At 46.0% G+C, this 27328-nt stretch overlaps 1 protein-coding gene across 1 annotated transcript in view; it reads right to left on the bottom strand.

The window, feature by feature from the left end:
• The window catches only part of SLC26A9 (solute carrier family 26 member 9), a 194533-nt gene that overhangs the window by 22271 nt on the left and 144934 nt on the right, over positions 1-27328 (bottom strand). The window contains exons 18-19 of the mRNA XM_063955157.1: positions 18055-18194; positions 3746-3820 (exon numbers count right to left, since the gene is read on the bottom strand). Of these exons, the coding sequence (XP_063811227.1) occupies positions 3746-3820; positions 18055-18194 (215 nt within the window). The remainder of the gene's footprint in view (positions 1-3745; positions 3821-18054; positions 18195-27328) is intronic.

The raw sequence follows: 27328 nt of genomic DNA on the forward strand, positions 1-27328 counted from the left end.
AGAATGCCTACAGATACAGAGCTTGTACGCCACATAGCCAGTAGAGGAAAATCTTTCCGGTATAGATATACCTTAGGAAATAGGATTACTAGAGTTGGAGAAGTATCACCAGGATACTGTGCACATATCGTACAGCCTGATACGTGTATTAAGCAGATGGAAGAATTAGGATTAGGAGATTTCACCTGGAAGGTGTGTAATATGGTAATGTCCTTCTCCGTCCCATATGTTCTCCCCGATGATGCATATTTCATATGCGGGAGAAAGGCGTACAAGTGGCTTGCCCCAAACTCTGAAGGATTGTGTTATATTGGAAAAGTATTGCCTGAAGTAATGACTGTAACACATGACAAAATGAAAGACATACACCGTGGTGCCCAAGCTCCTTATACTCACACTCATTACGAGCACCGAGTTAAAAGACAACTGTCAGAAAGGTTAGAGCATCCGGCCTCTGATCTGATCCATGAATCCACCGGGATTCAGGTTCTGGTGGCGTTAGATTTCACTCGCACCGCTCGAGGAGTGATGAATTATAGATACATCTCTGCGCTTGCAAATTTGTTAGATAATATCACTGAAATGTATGATGACACGTTTGGATACACTGGAAGAGAACTCCAAGCTTATAAAACAGAACTGGTACAGCATAGAATGGTTCTTAATTACCTCACAGCAGTGACAGGCGGATATTGTGTTACATTGGCAACACAGTACGGCGTGAAGTGTTGCACGTATATCACGAATAGCACCGAGGATCCGGTAGAGGTCATAGACCAAAAGATGGATGATATTCTCCAATTAAAGTGGGAATTTCGCCGAAAACACAATCTCACTCTTGCTGCTGTAGGTAATGAGCTGACTGGTTGGGTGTCATGGTTGAACCCGCGAAATTGGTTCTCAGGTTTGGGAGACTGGGCTCAAGGAGTCATAATGGATGTTGGAAAGTTTCTCCTATGTATTTTAGGTGTTGTTATATCTATTGGCTTGATATTTAGATGCGGTCAGGCTTTAATGAAGTGCAAACAAAGTACAAGAGTGATGAGTTTGAGGAGTGAGGAAACTGTAATTAACCTGGATTTGATTTACGACCCAACGATAGAAACAATGATGTGATGAAAATGCGATTTCTACGGTCCGTTTCTTTCACCTGTTTTTCTGGTTTTTCTCCAAGATAACAAGACCCCCTTGGACGAGGAAGTTGATGAGACGCTATACAGACAACGGATAGACCAAAGAAGAAGTTTTGACCACTTGAGATATGGACACTTGATGAACTTTGCCATGGATCCCCAGTTTCCCTAGAATTCTTAAAATTACGCTAGCCCAACATTTTTTGTAAATCTAATGGCATTGACAAAGCTTATTGCTCACGCTTAATGAGCAAAACAGCGCAAAGAAGACGACTTTCAACTGATACCGAACAAAACTTCAACCGACAGATGTACATTAACCTGACATAGAATACCACCGCATTTACCGTAATTATGTCTTTTCTTCATTTCTACAACCCTCAGGTAATAACACACATAGTATAGGGAATACAGGCACAGATATCAGCAATCACATATTCCCCCATTCATGTATCATCAACTAAAATGTGCTCCCCATTTTGTTCAAAAGCCGAAAAGAGCTCGGTAAAGTTTGACAGCCCATCCACAGACCTGTACCACGGGATAAGAAGGAATTCAAATGTATACTTCGCAATACCTCGAAGCTTGATTTACAACACGTACGGCACGATGATACATGACCCCCCAAACATGGACTCATACACACATGCTTCTGCTATCTCACTAGGTCATACCCTCTTCACACCTACTCCTCTCTCCTCCCCTACCCAACCATGGAAATGAATTAACCCCTGACATATATTTTTCTCTTTTTGAAATGTTTTAGAAGGTGGCAGTTATTATTGACTGCCAAAGGGTGGACTGTCAAAGTCAGAAAAATATCTCTATGCACACTGCCATATTTGCACCTCACACAGGTCCGCGCTGCGCATGCGTGCGCTTTCCCGTGATGGCGCATACCCGCTGATGCGTGCACCCGCTCGCATCGGTATGCGTATTTACGGTAAAGAGTATGTAGTCGTAGCGTGCGACCCAATCGTTACATATTTCCACAATTAACGTAGTTTATAGATTATGGTCCCTTTGATAGATTCTGAAAGTTTGGTTAATATAGAATGTCCCTGAACGGAGGGATCCCTCTTTGTATTGTGGGAAGGGTCTAACAGGAGTCATACAGTAGTGTTTGGTACCCATCGGAAGAGTATTTAAATAGCAATATTCCGGTGTTGGTTTGGAGCGTATTAATCGCTCGTGCGAATAGTTATGGACATAAGAAGTTTATGTCCATTACTATTATTTACTCTTACTCAGGTATGCGGCGGGAAACCCAGTGTCCCACCCACCTGAGCTGTTTGAAATCGTCACAGCCCACCTGTATGAATCAACCTATGACCTTTTGTTATAATGCGAAGCCGAATTCCTGTGTCCAATGGACGATCAGATTGTAGGGACCATTAGATTGCATTGTGTGTGGGGCATAAATAGGCAGGCCGACCACATCCAGCTCTCACTCTTCAACGGTTCTCATTGCTGAAAATCGGGTGCTGGATGTCCAGGCGCATGCGATCGTTTCCCCTTGTGCGTAAGTTTTTCTCCGTGATCATATTGTCTTACTGTGAGCCATTTCTCTCATCTCTCTCTCTCCCTCTCTTCTCTTTCTCTCGTATTTTCCCTTGATTAGATTGTATTGTATTTCCTGCATAGTTATCTGGTTAGTTGGTTTATGTTATACTGTAGTGTATCATTTGTACTGTGATTCCTTTTTGCAAGAATAATTAGTTATAATACATATAATAGGCTTTGGACCCTAAACAGATATCTGTGTATTTTCTCATAGTGTTAAGTGTTCATAGAGCGTCGGTGACGCTCAAGCAGCTTTGTAGTTAATCAGGTTACACCAGGTTACACTTACACTTTGTCTCTACACTAAGGTATACTGTGTATCTCATTGTTAAAGGTATAGATATAAAGGTATAGCGTTGTGAGCGTCTGCGCCGCTGGTGATCTCCTCGTGGTCTCGAGCGTCCGCTACGCCATAGCGAATCATTACGTCAGTCAACAGCCAATAGCGTGTCAGCCTGTGATCTCTGGGCCGTGAGCGAACGCGACGCTTGAGCGTCTCGCCTACGGCTGAGCGATCGATACGCAACTAGCGTACCCTTACGGTACTTCTTACGTAGATAGCGTACAGTGTTCTTAGACCTCATAAAGGGTTATAAGTACGATAAATAATTTAGCTTTATCACTACTATGGGAGGCAAGATCCACTTGTGTGGGGAAAGTGTACTCTTACTAACTGTAAAAATAGTGTGCCATGCAGATGTAGCCACGCTCATCGTAGCGCCACATAGACGCGGATGCGTCTTAGTCGCACCTGCGACCATTCACTTTCCATTGGTGCAGCAATAGACGCAGCCCGACACAGGCGTGTCTAGCCACCCCAGAAGTGCACGTGTGGCCACTTTCTAGCCACGATGAGCGTGGCTACATCTGAACAACTTGTCAGATGAGCAAATCGAAAGTTTTGTTGTACTGTGAGTTGTGGTATCTGAGCACATTTTCTTCTTATTAAGTTACACAATAAACAACAGGAGAATTTGAAAGCTGATATTATCACAGAGATTAAGTTAAACAGAATCCCCTATTCAGAGTTAATCTATAGTGATAGTCACCTCTTCAAGATTTGGATAATCCTCGTTGATTTCATCTTGCATATCCTGCACACGAATCTCTGTGTCACCAAAATCCTGAAATACAGTAGATACTAGTGTTATCATTTATTACTGATCTTTCTTGTAAGTTTTTTTACAGAGCCCCTTTTCTGGGGGGAGGCAATATGATGCCTGTAAAATACACAGTGTATACAAAACTGATTGATTCCCCCCCCCCCCCCCCCCTCTCTCTCTCTGCGCAATGCAGCACACATGTGTTCGTGAAGGTATAAAATGGGTGGAAAGGCACTGATAACATCATTTGCTAACAAGATGGCTTGCTGGAAGGAGCTGACCGGATTTGGAAAAGGGATTATCGTAGGCTGCTCTATGTCATGTTCCATGGTGAAGTGCTGTAAATTCTGTATTTTAAGATACGGGGATTCAAATGAAAGTGATTATTAAATGGTGCAAAGATTTAATACATTTTTACAGATAGCTCATAAGTAATGTGTTTGACTATAATTCAGGATTTTTGGTGTTCAAATCGATTGCTTGGTGCATTTTAATAGGATTAAGTCAATGATGGTTATTATTAACACTGGATGTTATTCAGGTTTGTTAGCAAACCAAAATAGGCAAAACCATGTGCACTGCAGGTGGAGCAGATGGAACATGTGCAGAGAGAGTTAGATTTGGGTGGGTTATATTGTTTCTGTGCAGGATGAATACTGGCTGGTTAATTTTTACACTGCAATTTCGATTTCAGTTTGAACACACCCCACCCAAATCTAACTCTATTTGCACGTTACATCTGCCCCACCTGCACTGCAGCATAGTTTTGCCCAGTTGCTTGCTCTTTTGGTTTGCTAACAAACCTGAATAAGGCCCACTGTGCAAACACATGCTACAAAGTTATAGGTAGCTCATTAGTTACGATACATACAATGATGGATCCACCTGTCGACACAGCAGATGATTTGGTAAGCATACACACCAATTGGCCACTCAATGTGTTTCTGAATTTGATCTTGCCCGCCCAGCAGTGATGTCAGTCCCTGGCAGTGGCGGGCTAGTCTGGTGGACAAGGTGATAGGCCAGTACAATTTAAAAGTTTTGGGGCCGCGCTAATCTGCCTTTTCAGACTGGAATGAGCTGCTGCTTTTGGCTCTACTTGCCATGATGCAGTCAGCATGATGCAGGGAGGTGTATGTGATAGGCATAAAGATTATAAGGGGGTGGGGGGGGGGGGGTAAGGTGATAAACATAAATGATACTGTATAAGGGGTGGGTGATAGGCATAAGGTACAGATGGAGCCGCGCTTATCTGAGGCGGCTACATCGCAAACGAGTACTCCCGGCGTGACTAGGCGATCTGTCCGCCTAGTCACGCCAGGAGTGCACAGAGACGCTCCCATTCAGAGTGTCTCTGTCTGGGCAAGCGGACAGAGACGCTCTCCTTTAAAATGAATGGGGCGCGTCTCTGCCACGGTTGTGTGCGCCCAGGTGGAAGGGGACGCTCTCGGCGATAGGCGCGCCCAGGTGGGCGCTCTTAGTCACAGATGGAGTCACGACTAGCATGGCTCCATCTGTACATAAGGTGTCTGGTATAGCAGGAGGGGTAAAAAAATAATTATATATATATATATATATATATATATATATATATGTGTGATGGGGTACACAAACTCATTAAAGATATATATCGGTAGGAGTGGGGGACAATGACATTTATTATACAGTATATAAATGTGCAACAGTAATCAAAGAAAGAAACACAATTGGCACTCGCTGGATTTTATGAAAATTATATAAAAAGCTTGGTTTCAAACTTTTTCGTGAAATCTGGAGAGTATCAATCATGATTAGTTCTTTTTGCTTTGTTTTCCATTCATATATACTATACTGTATATAATTTTAGATGTAATTTTATTGTTATGTGTAATGTGTTTTAATTTTTAAGTGACTTCATCCACTTGTTCATGGATGCAGTGCGGGATCCTGCTCATGTGTAGTACGTGTCCTGCGTCTGCGGTGATCAGATGTTACATCCCAGAACTTAGCACGGGATCCTGTGCATGTGCAGTAGGGGTCCTGCGTCGGCGGTGATCAGATGCTACATCCCCGGACGCAGCTTGTGATCCTGTGCGTGTGCAATACGTGTCCTGCGTTGGCAGTGATCAGATGGTACATCCCTGGATGCAGTGTGTGATCCTGTGCATATGCAGTATGGGTTTAGCGTCGGCTGTGACCAGATGCTACATCCCTGGACCCAGTGCAGGATTCTGTGCATGTGAAGTACGGGTTCTGCGTTGGCGGTGAACAGATGCCGCATCCTCAGAAGCAGCACTGGATCACACATGCATGCAGGAGGCGTTTACCTATGCCAGATGCCTCCTGCTGCATTACCATATCTGAGCATCACTCCTGCTTCCACACCAATCACATCTGGATTAGGCCCATGGTTTCTAATTTCCCTATTTGTTCAGCACAATCTCTATTGTACATTGTGATTATCATTTAAATGTTACAGTACACCATATTCCTATTGTGTTTTTTTTTCATTTATTTACCACACTTCAGTGCCATACAGACTTTCTCACGTGCCACTTTATGTCATCAGGTCCCTCCACATGCCTGTCTCCTGGATGTTACTCCATGCATACGCAGTGGGGCAGCCTAGACAGTTTTGCATCACAGTCACACTGCAGTGTTGATTGGGGAATGGCGCTGGCCATCCACTAATCACAGTTGTGGGAGTATGTAAACACTGATTGGTGAATTGAAGCTCTCCACCAATAACGGGACACAACAGTGCAAGCACGCTCGCACACTGACTCACAGACTGAGAGAGAGTTCCTTCCTCTGGGCATAATGATGGTCAGGTGGAAATTGGCACGTTTGCTCCACTTTGTGGGCACAGATAAACTACATATTCACCCGTATGCAGCGTTTTATATATCTTGTGGTTCGTCCATCCCCTGTCCATATGTTTGGTTTCATCATCAGTGCCCATCAACTTGTCGTGGGAGATGCTCCTGGTAACAGGTGTATTTATGATTGCGATCAACTTTGTGGCCCACAGTTCTGACAGCACAACCTGACGGAACTTTATCTAAGTGATATTCCCCACTACAGACCAGATATGCTCCTTTAGCCATAAGTGTGGGTGCGCTTAAAATGGTTATGATTCTGCATCATTTTGTACTTGCGTATGCTTGGTTCACCTCCATATTTCCGTTGCTGATTGAGGATCACTTGCAAGCATTTGCCCCCCCCCATGCTAAAAATTGCCATCCAGCCCCTGGTCCCTGCAGTCAGCATACAGGGAAGGTCGGCGGGTCGCCCTTACACACAGCCAGACATGCCGATATATCAGTTGTGCTGTTGACCTGTTACTGATACATTGTTCATTGCTCTAACAAACGAGATATTGTTCTAGTGTGTACCCAGCCTAAGAGTATAGAAGAGTACACAGACAAGTTAGAGGGTCGAGGCAGTAGTAGAATGGGGAGAAGTCCAAATTAATTAATTCTTAAGGTGCCCCCCGCCCCCAACACACACACACACACACACACACACACACACACACACACACACACACACACACACACACACACACACGTGCTGGTTTTGCTCATGTCGTAAGGCTTCAAATTCATTGCACCCCTAGTTACGAGACTACTATACATGCAGAATCAAGTAGCTTTGTTTAAATAGAATCTGAATGGTTAAGTGAAGCTTGTTTAAATAACATTCACAAATATATTGTAAATGTTTTAGGGATTTATCAGAACTTAAGATATGTGATATGTACACGAAATGTGTACACAGTACATAATGGCTTATCATGATATAGCAACAGGAATTCAGTAGACAGTAACACCACTTTAACTCCAGAATCAGCTATCCCATGCCATACTTAAGCCTACCTATCTGGAGTAAGTCCTTGCTGATGTCATACGATGGCCTCACATGCAGGGCCAGGAATAAAATAGAATACTTTGTGTGTGGGGAGCACAGAGGATGGCTGTAGGGAGCAGATGAATTCAGTGTGTGAGTACTGGTAGTGAGAGTGACAGTGGCGGCAGCATTGCAAATCAGAAATTATGGTCCAGCAGCCAATAAGGAGTGGACGCTCCAGACTGACTGCTGGTCTGCGAATCCCAATTGGCTGGCTGCCAGCACCACATTTGAAATGCCACCATCGCTGTCTATCTCTATGGTTGCCTGCCGTCTATACACCGATGCCACCTGGGCTCCTTGTCTGTCCTCACCGGGACAAAAGTCCAGACGGTCCCCCCCAGACGGTGGCCCAGGTAAGGACACTAAGGGCATGAAGAACACAGCAAAAACTTAAAGTGACTGGTTACTATTGGCAGGGCATACAGAGGACCAGAGGCTATAAAGTTTCTGTTTTCCCATGCCAATGCAGGCACCAATGATTACATTCAGATCAGTGTTAATTAATGCGAGATGCATGAAGATTTAAGCAAAGGACAGCTCTTCTGATAAGAGTTGTCCTTTGAGGTGTGGGGACTTCAGTGTTTGCGTGCGTTGTCTGGTGCGAACCACAAGGGCAATTAGGAGGGATCCCTCTCTGTGCAAATGCGAACAGATGCTCATAGTCTTCTATTGGGTAATGCTTGGCGCATATGCGAAATGCGGTCAAACCTCAGAAAAAAATGCATTTTCAGAGGCTTGACTGTAAATAGGAACTTTAAAGCAACCAGTCTTCTTTATGTAGCACTCATCAAGAACAAGAGGGTGCCTCTACATATGTATAATAGGAAAGAGCCCTCTTGATAAAGCCCCATACTTTGAAGGGGGGTAGATTCAGTCTGGCAGTGTGGCTTAAGTGAAAGTAGCTCTGAAAGAGGGGAAGAAGTCCCACCAGTATGACAACACCTTTGTAAAGTCCCCCCATATCCTGATGGGGGTCATTGTTTCAAGTAGCTTGGCTGCTTAGAAGATATGGAATCCATTGGCCAGATGGTAGTAGCCCCTGAACATAAAGAAGATATGTACCCTATTTAAGAGGGGAAGTGAGCAGGCGTAACTGTATTGTAACTGGATGGCTGTGCAGCAACGATAAGTGGAAAGAAACCCTATAAGGTGGTCCCACACTGTGAGCGGAAGAGCTGTCACTAGGCAGCCTCACTCTTTTGGCACCTGGCTATGGGAATGGCTTTGATCTAAGAGTGATCCCTGTTGTAGTAGTGGTAATCTAAAAGTATAAAATTGATTATCTAACAGTGATGCAGAATATCTCCATAAAATGTATTATTTTGGATGTGAATAAGAACTGTGCTGGTGGAATGAGGAGAATGCTAAGGGTCAGAGGAGTTAAAAATAAGAATTTACTTACCGATAATCCTATTTCTCGGAGTCCGTAGTGGATGCTGGGGTTCCTGAAAGGACCACGGGGGATAGCGGCTCCGCAGGAGACAGGGCACAAAAAGTAAAGCTTTATGATCAGGTGGTGTGTACTGGCTCCTCCCCCTATGACCCTCCTCCAAGCCTCAGTTAGGATACTGTGCCCGGACGAGCGTACACAATAAGGAAGGATTTATGAATCCCGGGTAAGACTCATACCAGCCACACCAATCACACCGTACAACCTGTGATCTAAACCCAGTTAACAGTATGATAACAGAGGAGCCTCTGAAAGATGGCTCCCTACAACAATAACCCGATTTAGGTAACAATAACTATGTACAATTATTGCAGATAATCCGCACTTGGGATGGGCGCCCAGCATCCACTACGGACTCCGAGAAATAGAATTATCGGTAAGTAAATTCTTATTTTCTCTATCGTCCTAGTGGATGCTGGGGTTCCTGAAAGGACCATGGGGATTATACCAAAGCTCCCAAACGGGCGGGAGAGTGCGGATGACTCTGCAGCACCGAATGAGAGAACTCCAGGTCCTCCTTAGCCAGGGTATCAAATTTGTAGAATTTTACAAACGTGTTCTCCCCCGACCACGTAGCCGCTCGGCAGAGTTGTAATGCCGAGACCCCTCGGGCAGCCGCCCAAGAAGAACCCACCTTCCTTGTGGAGTGGGCTTTTACAGATTTTGGCTGTGGCAGGCCTGCCACAGAATGTGCAAGCTGAATCGTACTACAAATCCAGCGAGCAATAGTCTGCTTAGACGCAGGAGCGCCCAACTTGTTGGGAGCATATAGTATAAACAGTGAGTCAGATTTCCTGACTCCAGCTGTCCTTGAAATGTATATTTTTAAAGCTCTGACAACGTCCAACAACTTGGAGTCCTCCAAGTCGCTTGTAGCCGCAGGCACTACAATAGGCTGGTTCAGATGAAATGCTGACACCACCTTAGGGAGAAAATGCGGACGAGTCCGCAGTTCTGCCCTGTCCGAATGGAAAATCAGATATGGGCTTTTGTAAGATAAAGCTGCCAGTTCTGACACTCTCCTGGCCGAAGCCAGGGCTAGTAGCATGGTCACTTTCCATGTGAGATATTTCAAATCCAAATTTTTTAGTGGTTCAAAGTCAAACCAATGAGATTTGAGAAAGTCCAAAACAACATTGAGATCCCACGGTGCCACTGGAGGCACCACAGGGGGCTGTATATGCAGTACTCCCTTAACAAAGGTCTGGACTTCAGGAACTGAAGCCAATTCTTTCTGGAAGAAAATCGACAGGGCCGAAATTTGAACCTTAATAGATCCCAATTTGAGACCCATAGACAATCCTGAGGGAAATGTAGGAATCGACCCAGTTGAAATTCCTCCGTCGGAGCACTCCGATCCTCGCACCACGCAACATATTTTCGCCAAATGCGGTGATAATGTTGCGCGGTTACTTCCTTCCTTGCTTTAATCAAGGTAGGAATGACTTCTTCCGGAATGCCTTTTTCCTTTAGGATCCGGCGTTCAACCGCCATGCCGTCAAACGCAGCCGCGGTAAGTCTTGAAACAGACAGGGACCCTGCTGAAGCAGGTCCCTTCTCAGAGGTAGAGGCCACGGATCCTCCGTGATCATCTCTTGAAGTTCCGGGTACCAAGTCCTTCTTGGCCAATCCGGAGCCACTAGTATCGTTCTTACGCCTCTTTGCCATATAATTCTCAATACTTTTGGTATGAGAGGCAGAGGAGGAAACACATACACCGACTGGTACACCCAAGGCGTTACCAGCGCGTCCACAGCTATTGCCTGCGGATCTCTTGACCTGGCGCAATACCTGTCCAGTTTTTTGTTGAGGCGAGACGCCATCATGTCCACCATTGGTCTTTCCCAACGGGTTACAAGCATGTGGAAAACTTCTGGATGAAGTCCCCACTCTCCCGGGTGAAGGTCGTGTCTGCTGAGGAAGTCTGCTTCCCAGTTGTCCACTCCCGGGATGAACACTGCTGACAGTGCTATCACATGATTCTCTGCCCAGCGAAGAATCCTTGCAGCTTCTGCCATTGCACTCCTGCTTCTTGTGCCGCCCTGTCTGTTTACATGGGCGACTGCCGTGATGTTGTCCGACTGGATCAACACCGGTTTTCCTTGAAGCAGAGGTTCTGCCTGGCTTAGAGCATTGTAGATTGCTCTTAGTTCCAGAATGTTTATGTGAAGAGACGTTTCCAGGCTCGACCACACGCCCTGGAAGTTTCTTCCTTGTGTGACTGCTCCCCAGCCTCTCAGGCTGGCGTCCGTGGTCACCAGGATCCAATCCTGTATGCCGAATCTGCGGCCCTCCAATAGATGAGCACTCTGCAACCACCACAGAAGAGATACCCTTGTCCTTGGAGACAGGGTTATCCGCTGGTGCATCTGAAGATGCGACCCTGACCATTTGTCCAGCAGATCCCTCTGGAAAACTCTTGCGTGGAATCTGCCGAATGGAATTGCTTCGTAAGAAGCCACCATTTTTCCCAGGACTCTTGTGCATTGATGTACAGACACCTTTCCTGGTTTTAGGAGGTTCCTGACAAGTTCGGATAACTCCTTGGCTTTTTCCTCCGGGAGAAAAACCTTTTTCTGAACCGTGTCCAGAATCATCCCTAGGAACAGCAGACGTGTTGTCGGAATTAACTGGGATTTCGGAATATTCAGAATCCACCCGTGCTGCTTTAGCACTTCTTGAGACAGTGCTAGTCCCATCTCTAGCTGTTCTCTGGACCTTGCCCTTATTAGGAGATCGTCCAAGTATGGGATAATTAATACGCCTTTTCTTCGAAGAAGAATCATCATCTCGGCCATTACCTTGGTAAAGACCCGAGGTGCCGTGGACAATCCAAACGACAGCGTCTGAAACTGATAGTGACAGTTCTGTACGACGAACCTGAGGTACCCCTGGTGTGAGGGGTAAATTGGAACGTGGAGATACGCATCCTTGATGTCCAAGGATACCATAAAGTCCCCTTCTTCCAGGTTCGCTATCACCGCTCTGAGTGACTCCATCTTGAACTTGAACTTTTTTATGTACAGGTTCAAGGATTTCAGATTTAGAATAGGTCTTACCGAGCCATCCGGCTTCGGTACCACAAATAGAGTGGAATAATACCCCTTTCCTTGTTGTAAAAGAGGTACCTTGACTATCACCTGCTGAGAGTACAGCTTGTGAATGGCTTCCAAGACCGTCACCCTGTCGGAGGGGGACGTTGGTAAAGCAGACTTCAGGAAACGGCGAGGTGGAGACGTCTCTAGTTCCAACCTGTAACCCTGAGATATTATCTGCAGGATCCAGGGATCCACCTGCGAGTGAGCCCACTGCGCGCTGAAATTCTTGAGACGACCCCCCACCGCCCCCGAGTCCGCTTGAGAAGCCCCAGCGTCATGCTGAGGCTTTTGTAGAAGCGGGGGAGGGCTTCTGTTCCTGGGAAGGAGCTGCCTGTTGCAGTCTCTTCCCCCTTCCTCTGCCTCGTGGCAGATATGAATATCCCTTTGCTCTCTTGTTTTTAAAGGAACGAAAGGGCTGCGGTTGAAAAGTCGGTGTCTTTTTCTGTTGGGGAGTGACTTGAGGTAAAAAGGTGGATTTCCCGGCTGTAGCCGTGGCCACCAAATCCGATAGACCAACACCAAATAACTCCTCCCCTTTATACGGCAAAACTTCCATATGCCGTTTTGAGTCCGCATCACCTGACCACTGTCGCGTCCATAAACTTCTTCTGGCCGAAATGGACATAGCACTTACCCGTGATGCCAGTGTGCAAATATCCCTCTGTGCATCACGCATATAAAGAAACGCATCCTTTATTTGCTCTAAAGACAGTAAAACATTGTCCCTATCCAGGGTATCAATATTTTCAATCAGGGACTCTGACCAAGCTACCCCAGCACTGCACATCCAGGCTGTCGCTATAGCTGGTCGTAGTATAACACCTGTATGTGTGTATATACTTTTTTGGATATTTTCCATCCTCCTATCTGCTGGATCTTTAAGTGCGGCCGTCTCAGGAGAGGGTAACGCCACTTGTTTTGATAAGCGTGTGAGCGCCTTGTCCACCCTAGGAGGTGTTTCCCAGCGCGCCCTAACCTCTGGCGGGAAAGGGTATAAAGCCAATAACTTCTTTGAAATTAGCAGTTTTTTATCGGGGGCAACCCACGCTTCATCACACACCTCATTTAATTCATCTGATTCAGGAAAAACTATAGGTAGTTTTTTCACACCCCACATAATACCCTGTTTTGTGGTACCTGTAGTATCAGCAATATGTAACGCCTCCTTCATTGCCAAAATCATATAACGTGTGGCCCTACTGGAAAATACGGTTGATTCGTCACCGTCGCCACTGGAATCAGTGCCTGTGTCTGGGTCCGTGTCGACCGACTGAGGTAACGGGCGTTTTACAGCCCCTGACGGTGTTTGAGGCGCCTGGACAGGTGCTGATTGATTGTCCGGCCGTCTCATGTCGTCAAACGACTGCTTTAGCGTGTTGACACTATCCCGTAATTCCATAAATAAAGCCATCCATTCTGGTGTCGACTCCCTAGGGGGTGACATCCCCATATTTGGCAATTGCTCCGCCTCCACACCAATATCGTCCTCACACATGTCGACACACACGTACCGACACACAGCAGACACACAGGGAATGCTCTTAAAGAAGACAGGACCCCACTAGCCCTTTGGGGAGACAGAGGGAGAGTTTGCCAGCACACACCAAAAGCGCTATATATGACAGGGATAGCCTTATAATAAGTGCTCCCTATATAGCTGCTTTAATATATATAATTTTGCCACAATTTTGCCCCCCCTCTCTTGTTTTACCCTGTTTCTGTAGTGCAGTGCAGGGGAGAGCCTGGGAGCCTTCCTGACCAGCGGAGCTGTGTGAGGAAAATGGCGCTGTGTGCTGAGGAGATAGGCCCGCCCCTTTTTCGGCGGGCTCGTCTCCCGCTCTTTAACGGATTCTGGCAGGGGTTAAATATCTCCATATAGCCCCCGGAGGCTATATGTGAGGTATTTTTTGCCAAAAAATAGGTTTACATTGCCTCCCAGGGCGCCCCCCTCCCAGCGCCCTGCACCCTCAGTGACTGCCGTGTGAAGTGTGCTGAGAGCAATGGCGCACAGCTGCAGTGCTGTGCGCTACCTTAAGAAGACTGAGGAGTCTTCTGCCGCCGATTCTGGACCTTCTTCTCTTTTCAGCATCTGCAAGGGGGCCGGCGGCGAGGCTCCGGTGACCATCCAGGCTGTACCTGTGATCGTCCCTCTGGAGCTAATGTCCAGTAGCCAAAGAAGCCAATCCATCCTGCACGCAGGTGAGTTCACTTCTTCTCCCCTAAGTCCCTCGTTGCAGTGATCCTGTTGCCAGCAGGACTCACTGTAAAATAAAAAACCTAAGCTAAACTTTTCTAAGCAGCTCTTTAGGAGAGCCACCTAGATTGCACCCTTCTCGGCCGGGCACAAAAACCTAACTGAGGCTTGGAGGAGGGTCATAGGGGGAGGAGCCAGTACACACCACCTGATCATAAAGCTTTACTTTTTGTGCCCTGTCTCCTGCGGAGCCGCTATCCCCCGTGGTCCTTTCAGGAACCCCAGCATCCACTAGGACGATAGAGAAAAGGACTTGAAACCATTATGATTTATGGGTGGTATTCATGTGACCGCCGGTCAGCTGACCGACAGTCACATGACCTCCTTCACCAGCCCGACGGCTCACTATCCCGATGGTCCGCATGCCGACCAACAGGGACTATTTCCACTCGTGGGTGTCCACGACACCCATAGAGTGGGAGCAGAACCCGTGGCGACCGCAGGTCGCCACCGAGCCCGCAGCGTGGCGAGCGCAGCGAGCCCGCAAGGGGCTTGCTGCACTCGCCCCTCCCCGCCGGGATCCCGGCGTCGGTATGCTGCCGGGATCCCGGCGTCGGTAAGCTGTACTACACCCATGATTTATGTTGGTGGAGAATGGCATTGGAAATGTAACCATGTTATGCAACTGTCAAGATCCATGTGCACAAGAGTTGATCTGTTGCCCAACTTTTGTTCATTATGTACACTGCACCACATGTCATCAGCCATGTCTGCCACCTATACATCTATCTGCTAAGCACCCATGTATTTGGTGGCCATCCAGTCAGGTCTCCTCCACTAACAACCTGGCTAGAACTTAAGGGTAAGGGTCTGTTTCAATGCAACCTGTCAATGATAATGAGCATCATTGGTTTTGCAGTGATTTATTAAAGAATATTACCGGGGCAGCTTAGAATCAGAGATATTGGCATGGTGCAGTAAGGGTTAATTGCCAGGTCTTTGCCACGTCAATCTACCCAGCCAGCTTCTACAGGCGTAGCGGAACTGAAAACATTGATTTGGGCTTTCAGTTCCTCTTGATAACCAAAACAAAAGATTTAAAAAAAAAAGATAACATTTTCAAACGTGCCGCTGCCAAGGATCCCTGCTGCCTGTCCTCGTTTGCTGCCGTCTTCACTGTACAATGACTGCGGAAGAGCTGCCTGCGCTGCCCGATAGTGATACTGTAAGTCTATAGCAGCGCAGGCAGCTCTTCCGCGGTCATTGTATGGTAGATGCTAAAATCAAGTGGGCTAAGGGACCTTTTCCGTCTGGGGGAGGTGTCACAACACAAGGGGGAGGAGCAAGGCCAGCGGGATAGTTCCTCTACTATCCACGTCACCAACTATTACCTTTAGTAATCAGGTGGCGAGCGGAGCGGAGCGAGCCACCGAGCCCGAAGCGTGGCGAGCGAAGCGAGCCCGCGAGGGTACTTTTCGGGTACCCTGCTCGCCCGTAGCTCCTTCCCCTGGTGACGTGTCTCCTCCCCTAGATACGTCAGAAGGTCCCTTCTCCCACTCCGAAATAGAATCAACCGTCATTGTATAGTGAAGACGGCAGCTCTCCTGCGGGCCCGCCCATGACCCCTACGACGTGGTGTGACTCATAAGTCACGAACACATCACCATCCCGCCCGTGCTGCTCTGCTCCTCACTGCTCCTGGCGCTAAGGGTGAAAAGAAGAACAGGTTTGGACCAGTGCTTCTATGACTATGGCAGACAGTGTGTGCAGTGCCATTATTATGGGGGTCAGTGTGTGTGGTGGCATTACTATGGGGTTCAGTGTGTCTGGTGGCATTATGGGGGTCAGTGTGTGTGGTGGCATTACTATGGGGATCAGTGTGTGTGGTGGCATTACTATGGGGGACAGTGTGGAGAAATTACTATGGGGGGCAATGTGTGCATTTACAATTGGGGACAGTGTGCGGTGGCATTACTGTGGGGGGGGGCAATGTGTGCAGTTACTATGGGGGACAGTGTGTGCAATTACTATGGGGACAGTGTGATGGCATTACTATGGGGGGCAATGTGTGGAATTACTATGGCAGACAGTGTGTTCCATTACTGTGGGGATCAGTGCATTATTTTAATAACTGTTGCACAATGTGTGTGTGTGGTTTCCCCTTGGGGACCAATATATGTTTGTTTTATTTCCCTGTGTGTAATTTTTCCTTGGGGTACTGGTGTGCCTTGCCAATTTTTAAATCTTGTTCGGTGTGCCGCAAACTGAAAAATTCACTGCTGTAGAGTATAAATAGTGGTATTTCCATCATCCACTAACCAAGAAGAGATGTTTATAATGAAATACAGATCAATGTTCAGTACTGCGGATATTATACAGCATGAAAAGTATGCAGTAATAGGCAAAGAAATTCCTTTCTCAGTTGGATACTTGACCCTAACAGCACAAACTGTGGCTATATAATAATCCTCTGACTATCATCAACATAGTAAGCTGTATTACCATAATCACTGCTTGATATGGAACCTAATACGACAAAGAAAGTGGAGCCTAATACTGAAAAAAGAAAGTGAATAGAACATTGTAAAAACATTAAGACAGAGTAGAAATAAGCTGTAGAAATAAGTTGTAGTGAAACTTAGCATGAATTGACCTTCGCACTAGAACTGGTTTATACTGTAGTTCTGGCTATACAATCTTTGAGATTTTACTTCACCATTTCATGGAATGGCATTCCACACTGAGGGGGTTATTCTCAGGGGCGGATTGGAATGGAAAACCAGTCCGGGGAAGTTATGGAAATATGGGGGTGCAGTCTGCTTAGGTGATGAGGTCTGTGGAGGGGGGCGGTATCCCCCCTCATAGGGCCTAATAGTACGCAATTGCGGCCTTCCTTGCGTCTTTTGCTGCAGTTCTGTCTGAGACCAGGGGCCGATTGGGAACTAAAAATGTCCCTGTACTATTGTGTAGAAGTGTCCCAACATGGGCAGCACGAGAGGTAAAACATACCATGTAGCCATGGCAGCATCCCTGGATGGCAGAGTTGCTGTACTGCAGAGGTGGAATAACAGAATGAATAGGGACAATGCAGTGTACTGAGTGTGGTGGGCTGCCTGTCATATGGGGAGTGGGTCCACATGATAACACACAAAACAGGCCCCACAGACGCATTGGCCTACCAGGAATCTTCATGGTTAGCCCTATGGCCAATCCATCCCTGGTTATTCTAGTTGCACAAAAGCATATGCGGCCACATTATAAGACACGTCTGAATTTCCCGTAGCTGATCAAAGTTGCATATGCATGGTTACAGAGCATGGGCAACATGAAAAATAGCAAGATATGTATGCAAAACAGACTTGCATGAAAGTATGAGTTAGGCCCTGTAATTGTATATTATACACTTCACTGAATTTATAGTGTATAAATAGAACTGGGTTGTCGATAAAAATAAATAAATAAGAGGAAGACTCAAAAACTCAAATTCCTCCAGCCACGCAGCCAAACAGAGCGAATATTCTGTGAAACAGAGTACAGTGGAGAGTTTTATTATGGGAAAAGTGAAAGTGTTTTTTTATAAGGTTGCCCATTTCATATACAGCAGTAAAACAACAGTTCCTACCTTCCCAGAGATTTTATATATTCCAGTATTATTGGCCAAAGCATATAAAACAGCATCGTGTACGGTAAGAAAAAGGTGATCCCGACTGAGTCCTCCTTCTCCAAAGACTCCACCAAGTTCAATGTCCTCATACACTTGAGCTGAAACAAAATACAAGTGTGAAAAGCAAATGCTATGCTGTACTGTAAACAGGATCTTCATTTTTTACAGTAGTACAGGACAAAACAATTTAACAGTTTCTAGTACAGCGTGAATAAAAGCACAACTGCAACTTACAGTTATAAAAAGACATACCTCTCTCATGTAAAATCAGAGTCATCATTAGCAAAGGAGTACATTTACAGTTACCGTTTTAAATGCCGCCAATCATCACCAGCTTTGATAAAAATGATTAATAAATTTACCACTATGGGGGTATCCAATTAGCTGCAATAATGCGATCCACGAACGCAGCTAAAGTTAATGCATCTATCGCCCCAAAAAAGTTTCTCAGACTGCACACTATCCTATTCAAAAATGGCAATAACAGGATTTGCGCAAAAATTCTAGACGGCAAAACCAGAAATAAGTATAAGAGAAAATGGGGATCTGCCTGAACCTCCCAAAAAGCCAAAATAATAGAGGTAAACATTATAGAAGTCTATTAGTGGCCATAATAAAACTATTTGGTGTAATTAAATTGGGTCAAATGGCTATTACATACAGTCAGGTCCATAAATATTGGGACATCGAGACAATTCTCATATTTTGGCCTCTATACACCACCACAATGGATTTGAAACGAAACAAACAAGATGTGCTTTAACTGCAGACTTTCTGCTTTAATTTGGGGGTATTTACATCCAAATCAGGTGAACGGTGTAGGAATTACAACAATTTCTATATGTGCCTCACACTTTTTAAGGGACCAAAAGTAATGGGACAAACTAAACAATCCTAAATCAAACTTTCACTTTTTAATACTCTGTTGCAAACCCTTCGCAGTCAATTACAGCCTGAAGTCTGGAAAGCATAGTCATCACCAGACGCTGGGTTTCATCCCTGGTGATGCTCTGTCAGGTCTCTACTGCAAATGTCTTCAGTTCCTGCTTGTTCTTGGGGCATTTTCCCTTCAGTTTTGTCTTCATCAAGTGAAATGCATGCTCAGTCGGATTCAGGACAGGTGATTGACTTGGCCATTGCATAACATTCCACTTATTTGCCTTAAAAAACTCTTTGGCTTGCTTTCGAAGTACAGTATGCTTCGGGTCATTGTCCATCTGCACTGTGAAGCGCCGTCCAATGATTTCTGAAGCATTTGACTGAATATGAGCAGATAATATTGCCTGAAACACTTCAGAATTCATCCTGCTGCTTTTGTCAGCAGTCACATTATCAATAAATACAAGGGAACCAGTTCCATTGGCAACCATACATGCCCACGCCATGACACTACCACCACCATGCTTCACTGATGAGGTGGTATGTTTTGGATCATGAGCAGTTCCTTTCCTTCTCTATACTCTTCTCTTCCCATCACACTGGTACAAGTTGATCTTTATCTCATCTGTCCATTGGATGTTGTTCCAGAACTGTAAAGGCTTTTTTAGATGTTGTTTGGCAAACTCTAATTTGGACTTCCTGTTTTTGTGGCTCACCAATGGTTTACATCGTGTAGTGAACCCTCTATATTCACTCTTGTGAAGTCTTCTCTTGATTGTTGACTTTGACACATATACACCTACCTCCTGGAGAGTGTTCTTGATCTGGGCAACTGTTGTGAAGGTATTTTTCTTCACCAGGGAAATAATTCTTCTGTTACCCACTAGAGATGAGCGGGTTCGGTTTCTCTGAATCCGAACCCGCACGAACTTCATGTTTTTTTTCACGGGTCCGAGCGACTCGGATCTTCCCGCCTTGCTCGGTTAACCCGAGCGCGCCCGAACGTCATCATGACGCTGTCGGATTCTCGCGAGACTCGGATTCTATATAAGGAGCCGCGCGTCGCCGCCATTTTCACACGTGCATTGAGATTGATAGGGAGAGGACGTGGCTGGCGTCCTCTCCATTAGAAATTAGATTAGAAGAGAGAGAGAGATTGTGCAGAGTCAGACAGAGTTTACCACAGTGACCAGTGCAGTTGTTGTTAGTTAACTTTTATTTATTTTAATATATATCCGTTCTCTGCTATATCCGTTCTCTGCCTGAAAAAAAACGATACACAGCAGCAGCCAGTCACACAGTGTGACTCAGTCTGTGTGCACTCAGCTCAGCCCAGTGTGCTGCACATCAATGTATAAAAGGCAAAGCTTATAATAATTGTGGGGGAGACTGGGGAGCACTGCAGGTTGTTATAGCAGGAGCCCCCAGGAGTACATAATATTATATTAATTTAAAATTAAACAGTGCACACTTTTGCTGCAGGAGTGCCACTGCCAGTGTGACTAGTGGTGACCACAGTGCCTGACCACCAGTATAGTAGTATATTCATTGTTGTATGTATTGTATACTATCTCTTTATCAACCAGTCTATATTAGCAGCAGACACAGTACAGTGCGGTAGTTCACGGCTGTGGCTACCTCTGTGTCGGCAGTCGGAACTCGGCAGGCAGTCCGTCCATCCATAATTGTATTACAATATATACCACCTAACCGTGGTATTTTTTTTTCTTTCTTTATACCGTCATAGTGTCATACTAGTTGTTACGAGTATACTACTATCTCTTTATCAACCAGTGTACAGTGCGGTAGTTCACGGCTGTGGCTACCTCTGTGTCGGCAGTCGGCAGGCAGTCCGTCCATCCATAATTGTATTATTATTATAATATATACCACCTAACCGTGGTTTTTTTTCCATTCTTTATACCGTCGTCATAGTGTCATACTAGTTGTTACGAGTATACTACTATCTCTTTATCAACCAGTGTACAGTGCGGTAGTTCACGGCTGTGGCTACCTCTGTGTCGGCAGTCGGCAGGCAGTCCGTCCATCCATAATTGTATTATTATTATAATATATACCACCTAACCGTGGTTTTTTTTCCATTCTTTATACCGTCGTCATAGTGTCATACTAGTTGTTACGAGTATACTACTATCTCTTTATCAACCAGTGTACAGTGCGGTAGTTCACGGCTGTGGCTACCTCTGTGTCGGCAGTCGGCAGGCAGTCCGTCCATCCATAATTGTATTATTATTATAATATATACCACCTAACCGTGGTTTTTTTTCCATTCTTTATACCGTCGTCATAGTGTCATACTAGTTGTTACGAGTATACTACTATCTCTTTATCAACCAGTGTACAGTGCGGTAGTTCACGGCTGTGGCTACCTCTGTGTCGGCAGTCGGCAGGCAGTCCGTCCATCCATAATTGTATTATTATTATAATATATACCACCTAACCGTGGTTTTTTTTCCATTCTTTATACCGTCGTCATAGTGTCATACTAGTTGTTACGAGTATACTACTATCTCTTTATCAACCAGTGTACAGTGCGGTAGTTCACGGCTGTGGCTACCTCTGTGTCGGCAGTCGGCAGGCAGTCCGTCCATCCATAATTGTATTATTATTATAATATATACCACCTAACCGTGGGTTTTTTTCCATTCTTTATACCGTCGTCATAGTGTCATACTAGTTGTTACGAGTATACTACTATCTCTTTATCAACCAGTGTACAGTGCGGTAGTTCACGGCTGTGGCTACCTCTGTGTCGGCAGTCGGCAGGCAGTCCGTCCATCCATAATTGTATTATTATTATAATATATACCACCTAACCGTGGTTTTTTTTCCATTCTTTATACCGTCGTCATAGTGTCATACTAGTTGTTACGAGTATACTACTATCTCTTTATCAACCAGTGTACAGTGCGGTAGTTCACGGCTGTGGCTACCTCTGTGTCGGCAGTCGGCAGGCAGTCCGTCCATCCATAATTGTATTATTATTATAATATATACCACCTAACCGTGGTTTTTTTTCCATTCTTTATACCGTCGTCATAGTGTCATACTAGTTGTTACGAGTATACTACTATCTCTTTATCAACCAGTGTACAGTGCGGTAGTTCACGGCTGTGGCTACCTCTGTGTCGGCAGTCGGCAGGCAGTCCGTCCATCCATAATTGTATTATTATTATAATATATACCACCTAACCGTGGTTTTTTTTCCATTCTTTATACCGTCGTCATAGTGTCATACTAGTTGTTACGAGTATACTACTATCTCTTTATCAACCAGTGTACAGTGCGGTAGTTCACGGCTGTGGCTACCTCTGTGTCGGCAGTCGGCAGGCAGTCCGTCCATCCATAATTGTATTATTATTATAATATATACCACCTAACCGTGGTTTTTTTTCCATTCTTTATACCGTCGTCATAGTGTCATACTAGTTGTTACGAGTATACTACTATCTCTTTATCAACCAGTGTACAGTGCGGTAGTTCACGGCTGTGGCTACCTCTGTGTCGGCAGTCGGCAGGCAGTCCGTCCATCCATAATTGTATTATTATTATAATATATACCACCTAACCGTGGTTTTTTTATACCACCTAACCGTGGCAGTCCGTCCATAATTGTATACTAGTAAACTATCCAATCCATCCATCTCCATTGTTTACCTGAGGTGCCTTTTAGTTCTGCCTATAAAATATGGAGAACAAAAAAGTTGAGGTTCCAAAATTAGGGAAAGATCAAGATCCACTTCCACCTCGTGCTGAAGCTGCTGCCACTAGTCATGGCCGAGACGATGAAATGCCAGCAACGTCGTCTGCCAAGGCCGATGCCCAATGTCATAGTACAGAGCATGTCAAATCCAAAACACCAAATATCAGAAAAAAAAGGACTCCAAAACCTAAAATAAAATTGTCGGAGGAGAAGCGTAAACTTGCCAATATGCCATTTACCACACGGAGTGGCAAGGAACGGCTGAGGCCCTGGCCTATGTTCATGGCTAGTGGTTCAGCTTCACATGAGGATGGAAGCACTCAGCCTCTCGCTAGAAAACTGAAAAGACTCAAGCTGGCAAAAGCACCGCAAAGAACTGTGCGTTCTTTGAAATCCCAAATCCACAAGGAGAGTCCAATTGTGTCGTTTGCGATGCCTGACCTTCCCAACACTGGACGTGAAGAGCATGCGCCTTCCACTATTTGCACGCCCCCTGCAAGTGCTGGAAGGAGCACCCGCAGTCCAGTTCCTGATAGTCAGATTGAAGATGTCAGTGTTGAAGTACACCAGGATGAGGAGGATATGGGTGTTGCTGGCGCTGGGGAGGAAATTGACCAGGAGGATTCTGATGGTGAGGTGGTTTGTTTAAGTCAGGCACCCGGGGAGACACCTGTTGTCCGTGGGAGGAATATGGCCGTTGACATGCCAGGTGAAAATACCAAAAAAATCAGCTCTTCGGTGTGGAGGTATTTCACCAGAAATGCGGACAACAGGTGTCAAGCCGTGTGTTCCCTTTGTCAAGCTGTAATAAGTAGGGGTAAGGACGTTAACCACCTCGGAACATCCTCCCTTATACGTCACCTGCAGCGCATTCATAATAAGTCAGTGACAAGTTCAAAAACTTTGGGTGACAGCGGAAGCAGTCCACTGACCAGTAAATCCCTTCCTCTTGTAACCAAGCTCACGCAAACCACCCCACCAACTCCCTCAGTGTCAATTTCCTCCTTCCCCAGGAATGCCAATAGTCCTGCAGGCCATGTCACTGGCAAGTCTGACGAGTCCTTTCCTGCCTGGGATTCCTCCGATGCATCCTTGCGTGTAACGCCTACTGCTGCTGGCGCTGCTGTTGTTGCCGCTGGGAGTCGATGGTCATCCCAGAGGGGAAGTCGTAAGCCCACTTGTACTACTTCCAGTAAGCAATTGACTGTTCAACAGTCCTTTGCGAGGAAGATGAAATATCACAGCAGTCATCCTACTGCAAAGCGGATAACTGAGTCCTTGACAACTATGTTGGTGTTAGACGTGCGTCCGGTATCCGCCGTTAGTTCACAGGGAACTAGACAATTTATTGAGGCAGTGTGCCCCCGTTACCAAATACCATCTAGGTTCCACTTCTCTAGGCAGGCGATACCGAGAATGTACACGGACGTCAGAAAAAGACTCACCAGTGTCCTAAAAAATGCAGTTGTACCCAATGTCCACTTAACCACGGACATGTGGACAAGTGGAGCAGGGCAGGGTCAGGACTATATGACTGTGACAGCCCACTGGGTAGATGTATGGACTCCCGCCGCAAGAACAGCAGCGGCGGCACCAGTAGCAGCATCTCGCAAACGCCAACTCTTTCCTAGGCAGGCTACGCTTTGTATCACCGCTTTCCAGAATACGCACACAGCTGAAAACCTCTTACGGCAACTGAGGAAGATCATCGCGGAATGGCTTACCCCAATTGGACTCTCCTGTGGATTTGTGGCATCGGACAACGCCAGCAATATTGTGTGTGCATTAAATATGGGCAAATTCCAGCACGTCCCATGTTTTGCACATACCTTGAATTTGGTGGTGCAGAATTTTTTAAAAAACGACAGGGGCGTGCAAGAGATGCTGTCGGTGGCCAGAAAAATTGCGGGACACTTTCGGCGTACAGGCACCACGTACAGAAGACTGGAGCACCACCAAAAACTACTGAACCTGCCCTGCCATCATCTGAAGCAAGAAGTGGTAACGAGGTGGAATTCAACCCTCTATATGCTTCAGAGGTTGGAGGAGCAGCAAAAGGCCATTCAAGCCTATACAATTGAGCACGATATAGGAGGTGGAATGCACCTGTCTCAAGTGCAGTGGAGAATGATTTCAACGTTGTGCAAGGTTCTGATGCCCTTTGAACTTGCCACACGTGAAGTCAGTTCAGACACTGCCAGCCTGAGTCAGGTCATTCCCCTCATCAGGCTTTTGCAGAAGAAGCTGGAGGCATTGAAGAAGGAGCTAACACGGAGCGATTCCGCTAGGCATGTGGGACTTGTGGATGCAGCCCTTAATTCGCTTAACAAGGATTCACGGGTGGTCAATCTGTTGAAATCAGAGCACTACATTTTGGCCACCGTGCTCGATCCTAGATTTAAAGCCTACCTTGGATCTCTCTTTCCGGCAGACACAGGTCTGCTGGGGTTGAAAGACCTGCTGGTGACAAAATTGTCAAGTCAAGCGGAACGCGACCTGTCAACATCTCCTCCTTCACATTCTCCCGCAACTGGGGGTGCGAGGAAAAGGCTCAGAATTCCGAGCCCACCCGCTGGCGGTGATGCAGGGCAGTCTGGAGCGACTGCTGATGCTGACATCTGGTCCGGACTGAAGGACCTGACAACGATTACGGACATGTCGTCTACTGTCACTGCATATGATTCTCTCAACATTGATAGAATGGTGGAGGATTATATGAGTGACCGCATCCAAGTAGGCACGTCACACAGTCCGTACTTATACTGGCAGGAAAAAGAGGCAATTTGGAGGCCCTTGCACAAACTGGCTTTATTCTACCTAAGTTGCCCTCCCACAAGTGTGTACTCCGAAAGAGTGTTTAGTGCCGCCGCTCACCTTGTCAGCAATCGGCGTACGAGGTTACATCCAGAAAATGTGGAGAAGATGATGTTCATTAAAATGAATTATAATCAATTCCTCCGCGGAGACATTGACCAGCAGCAATTGCCTCCACAAAGTACACAGGGAGCTGAGATGGTGGATTCCAGTGGGGACGAATTGATAATCTGTGAGGAGGGGGATGTACACGGTGATATATCGGAGGGTGAAGATGAGGTGGACATCTTGCCTCTGTAGAGCCAGTTTGTGCAAGGAGAGATTAATTGCTTCTTTTTTGGGGGGGGGTCCAAACCAACCCGTCATATCAGTCACAGTCGTGTGGCAGACCCTGTCACTGAAATGATGGGTTGGTTAAAGTGTGCATGTCCTGTTTTGTTTATACAACATAAGGGTGGGTGGGAGGGCCCAAGGATAATTCCATCTTGCACCTCTTTTTTCTTTTCTTTTTCTTTGCATCATGTGCTGATTGGGGAGGGTTTTTTGGAAGGGACATCCTGCGTGACACTGCAGTGCCACTCCTAGATGGGCCCGGTGTTTGTGTCGGCCACTAGGGTCGCTAATCTTACTCACACAGCTACCTCATTGCGCCTCTTTTTTTCTTTGCGTCATGTGCTGTTTGGGGAGGGTTTTTTGGAAGGGACATCCTGCGTGACACTGCAGTGCCACTCCTAGATGTGCCCGGTGTTTGTGTCGGCCACTAGGGTCGCTAATCTTACTCACACAGTCAGCTACCTCATTGCGCCTCTTTTTTTCTTTGCGTCATGTGCTGTTTGGGGAGGGTTTTTTGGAAGGGCCATCCTGCGTGACACTGCAGTGCCACTCCTAGATGGGCCCGGTGTTTGTGTCGGCCACTAGGGTCGCTAATCTTACTCACACAGCTACCTCATTGCGCCTCTTTTTTTCTTTGCGTCATGTGCTGTTTGGGGAGGGTTTTTTGGAAGGGCCATCCTGCGTGACACTGCAGTGCCACTCCTAGATGGGCCCGGTGTTTGTGTCGGCCACTAGGGTCGCTAATCTTACTCACACAGCTACCTCATTGCGCCTCTTTTTTTCTTTGCGTCATGTGCTGTTTGGGGAGGGTTTTTTGGAAGGGACATCCTGCGTGACACTGCAGTGCCACTCCTAGATGGGCCCGGTGTTTGTGTCGGCCACTAGGGTCGCTTATCTTACTCACACAGCGACCTCGGTGCAAATTTTAGGACTAAAAATAATATTGTGAGGTGTGATGTGTTCAGAATAGGCTGAAAATGAGTGTAAATTATGTTTTTTGAGGTTAATAATACTTTGGGATCAAAATTACCCCCAAATTCTATGATTTAAGCTGTTTTTTAGGGTTTTTTGAAAAAAACACCCGAATCCAAAACACACCCGAATCCGACAAAAATAATTCGGTGAGGTTTTGCCAAAACGCGTTCGAACCCAAAACACGGCCGCGGAACCGAACCCAAAACCAAAACACAAAACCCGAAAAATTTCAGGCGCTCATCTCTATTACCCACCACAGTTGTTTTCCGTGGTCTTCCGGGTTTTTTGGTATTGCTGAGCTCTCCGGTGCGTTCTTCCTTTTTAAGAAGGTGTGGCCAAACAGTTGATTTGGCCACACCTAATGTTTTTGCTATCTCTCTGATGGGTTTGGTTTGATTTTTCAGCCTAAGGATGGCTTGCTTCACTGATAGTGGCAGCTCTTTGGATCTCATATTGAGAGTCGACAGCAACAAATTCCAAATGCAAATGTCACACCTGGAATCTACT

This window comes from Pseudophryne corroboree, chromosome 2 (assembly GCF_028390025.1).
Source record: "Pseudophryne corroboree isolate aPseCor3 chromosome 2, aPseCor3.hap2, whole genome shotgun sequence".
NCBI lineage: Eukaryota > Metazoa > Chordata > Amphibia > Anura > Myobatrachidae > Pseudophryne > Pseudophryne corroboree.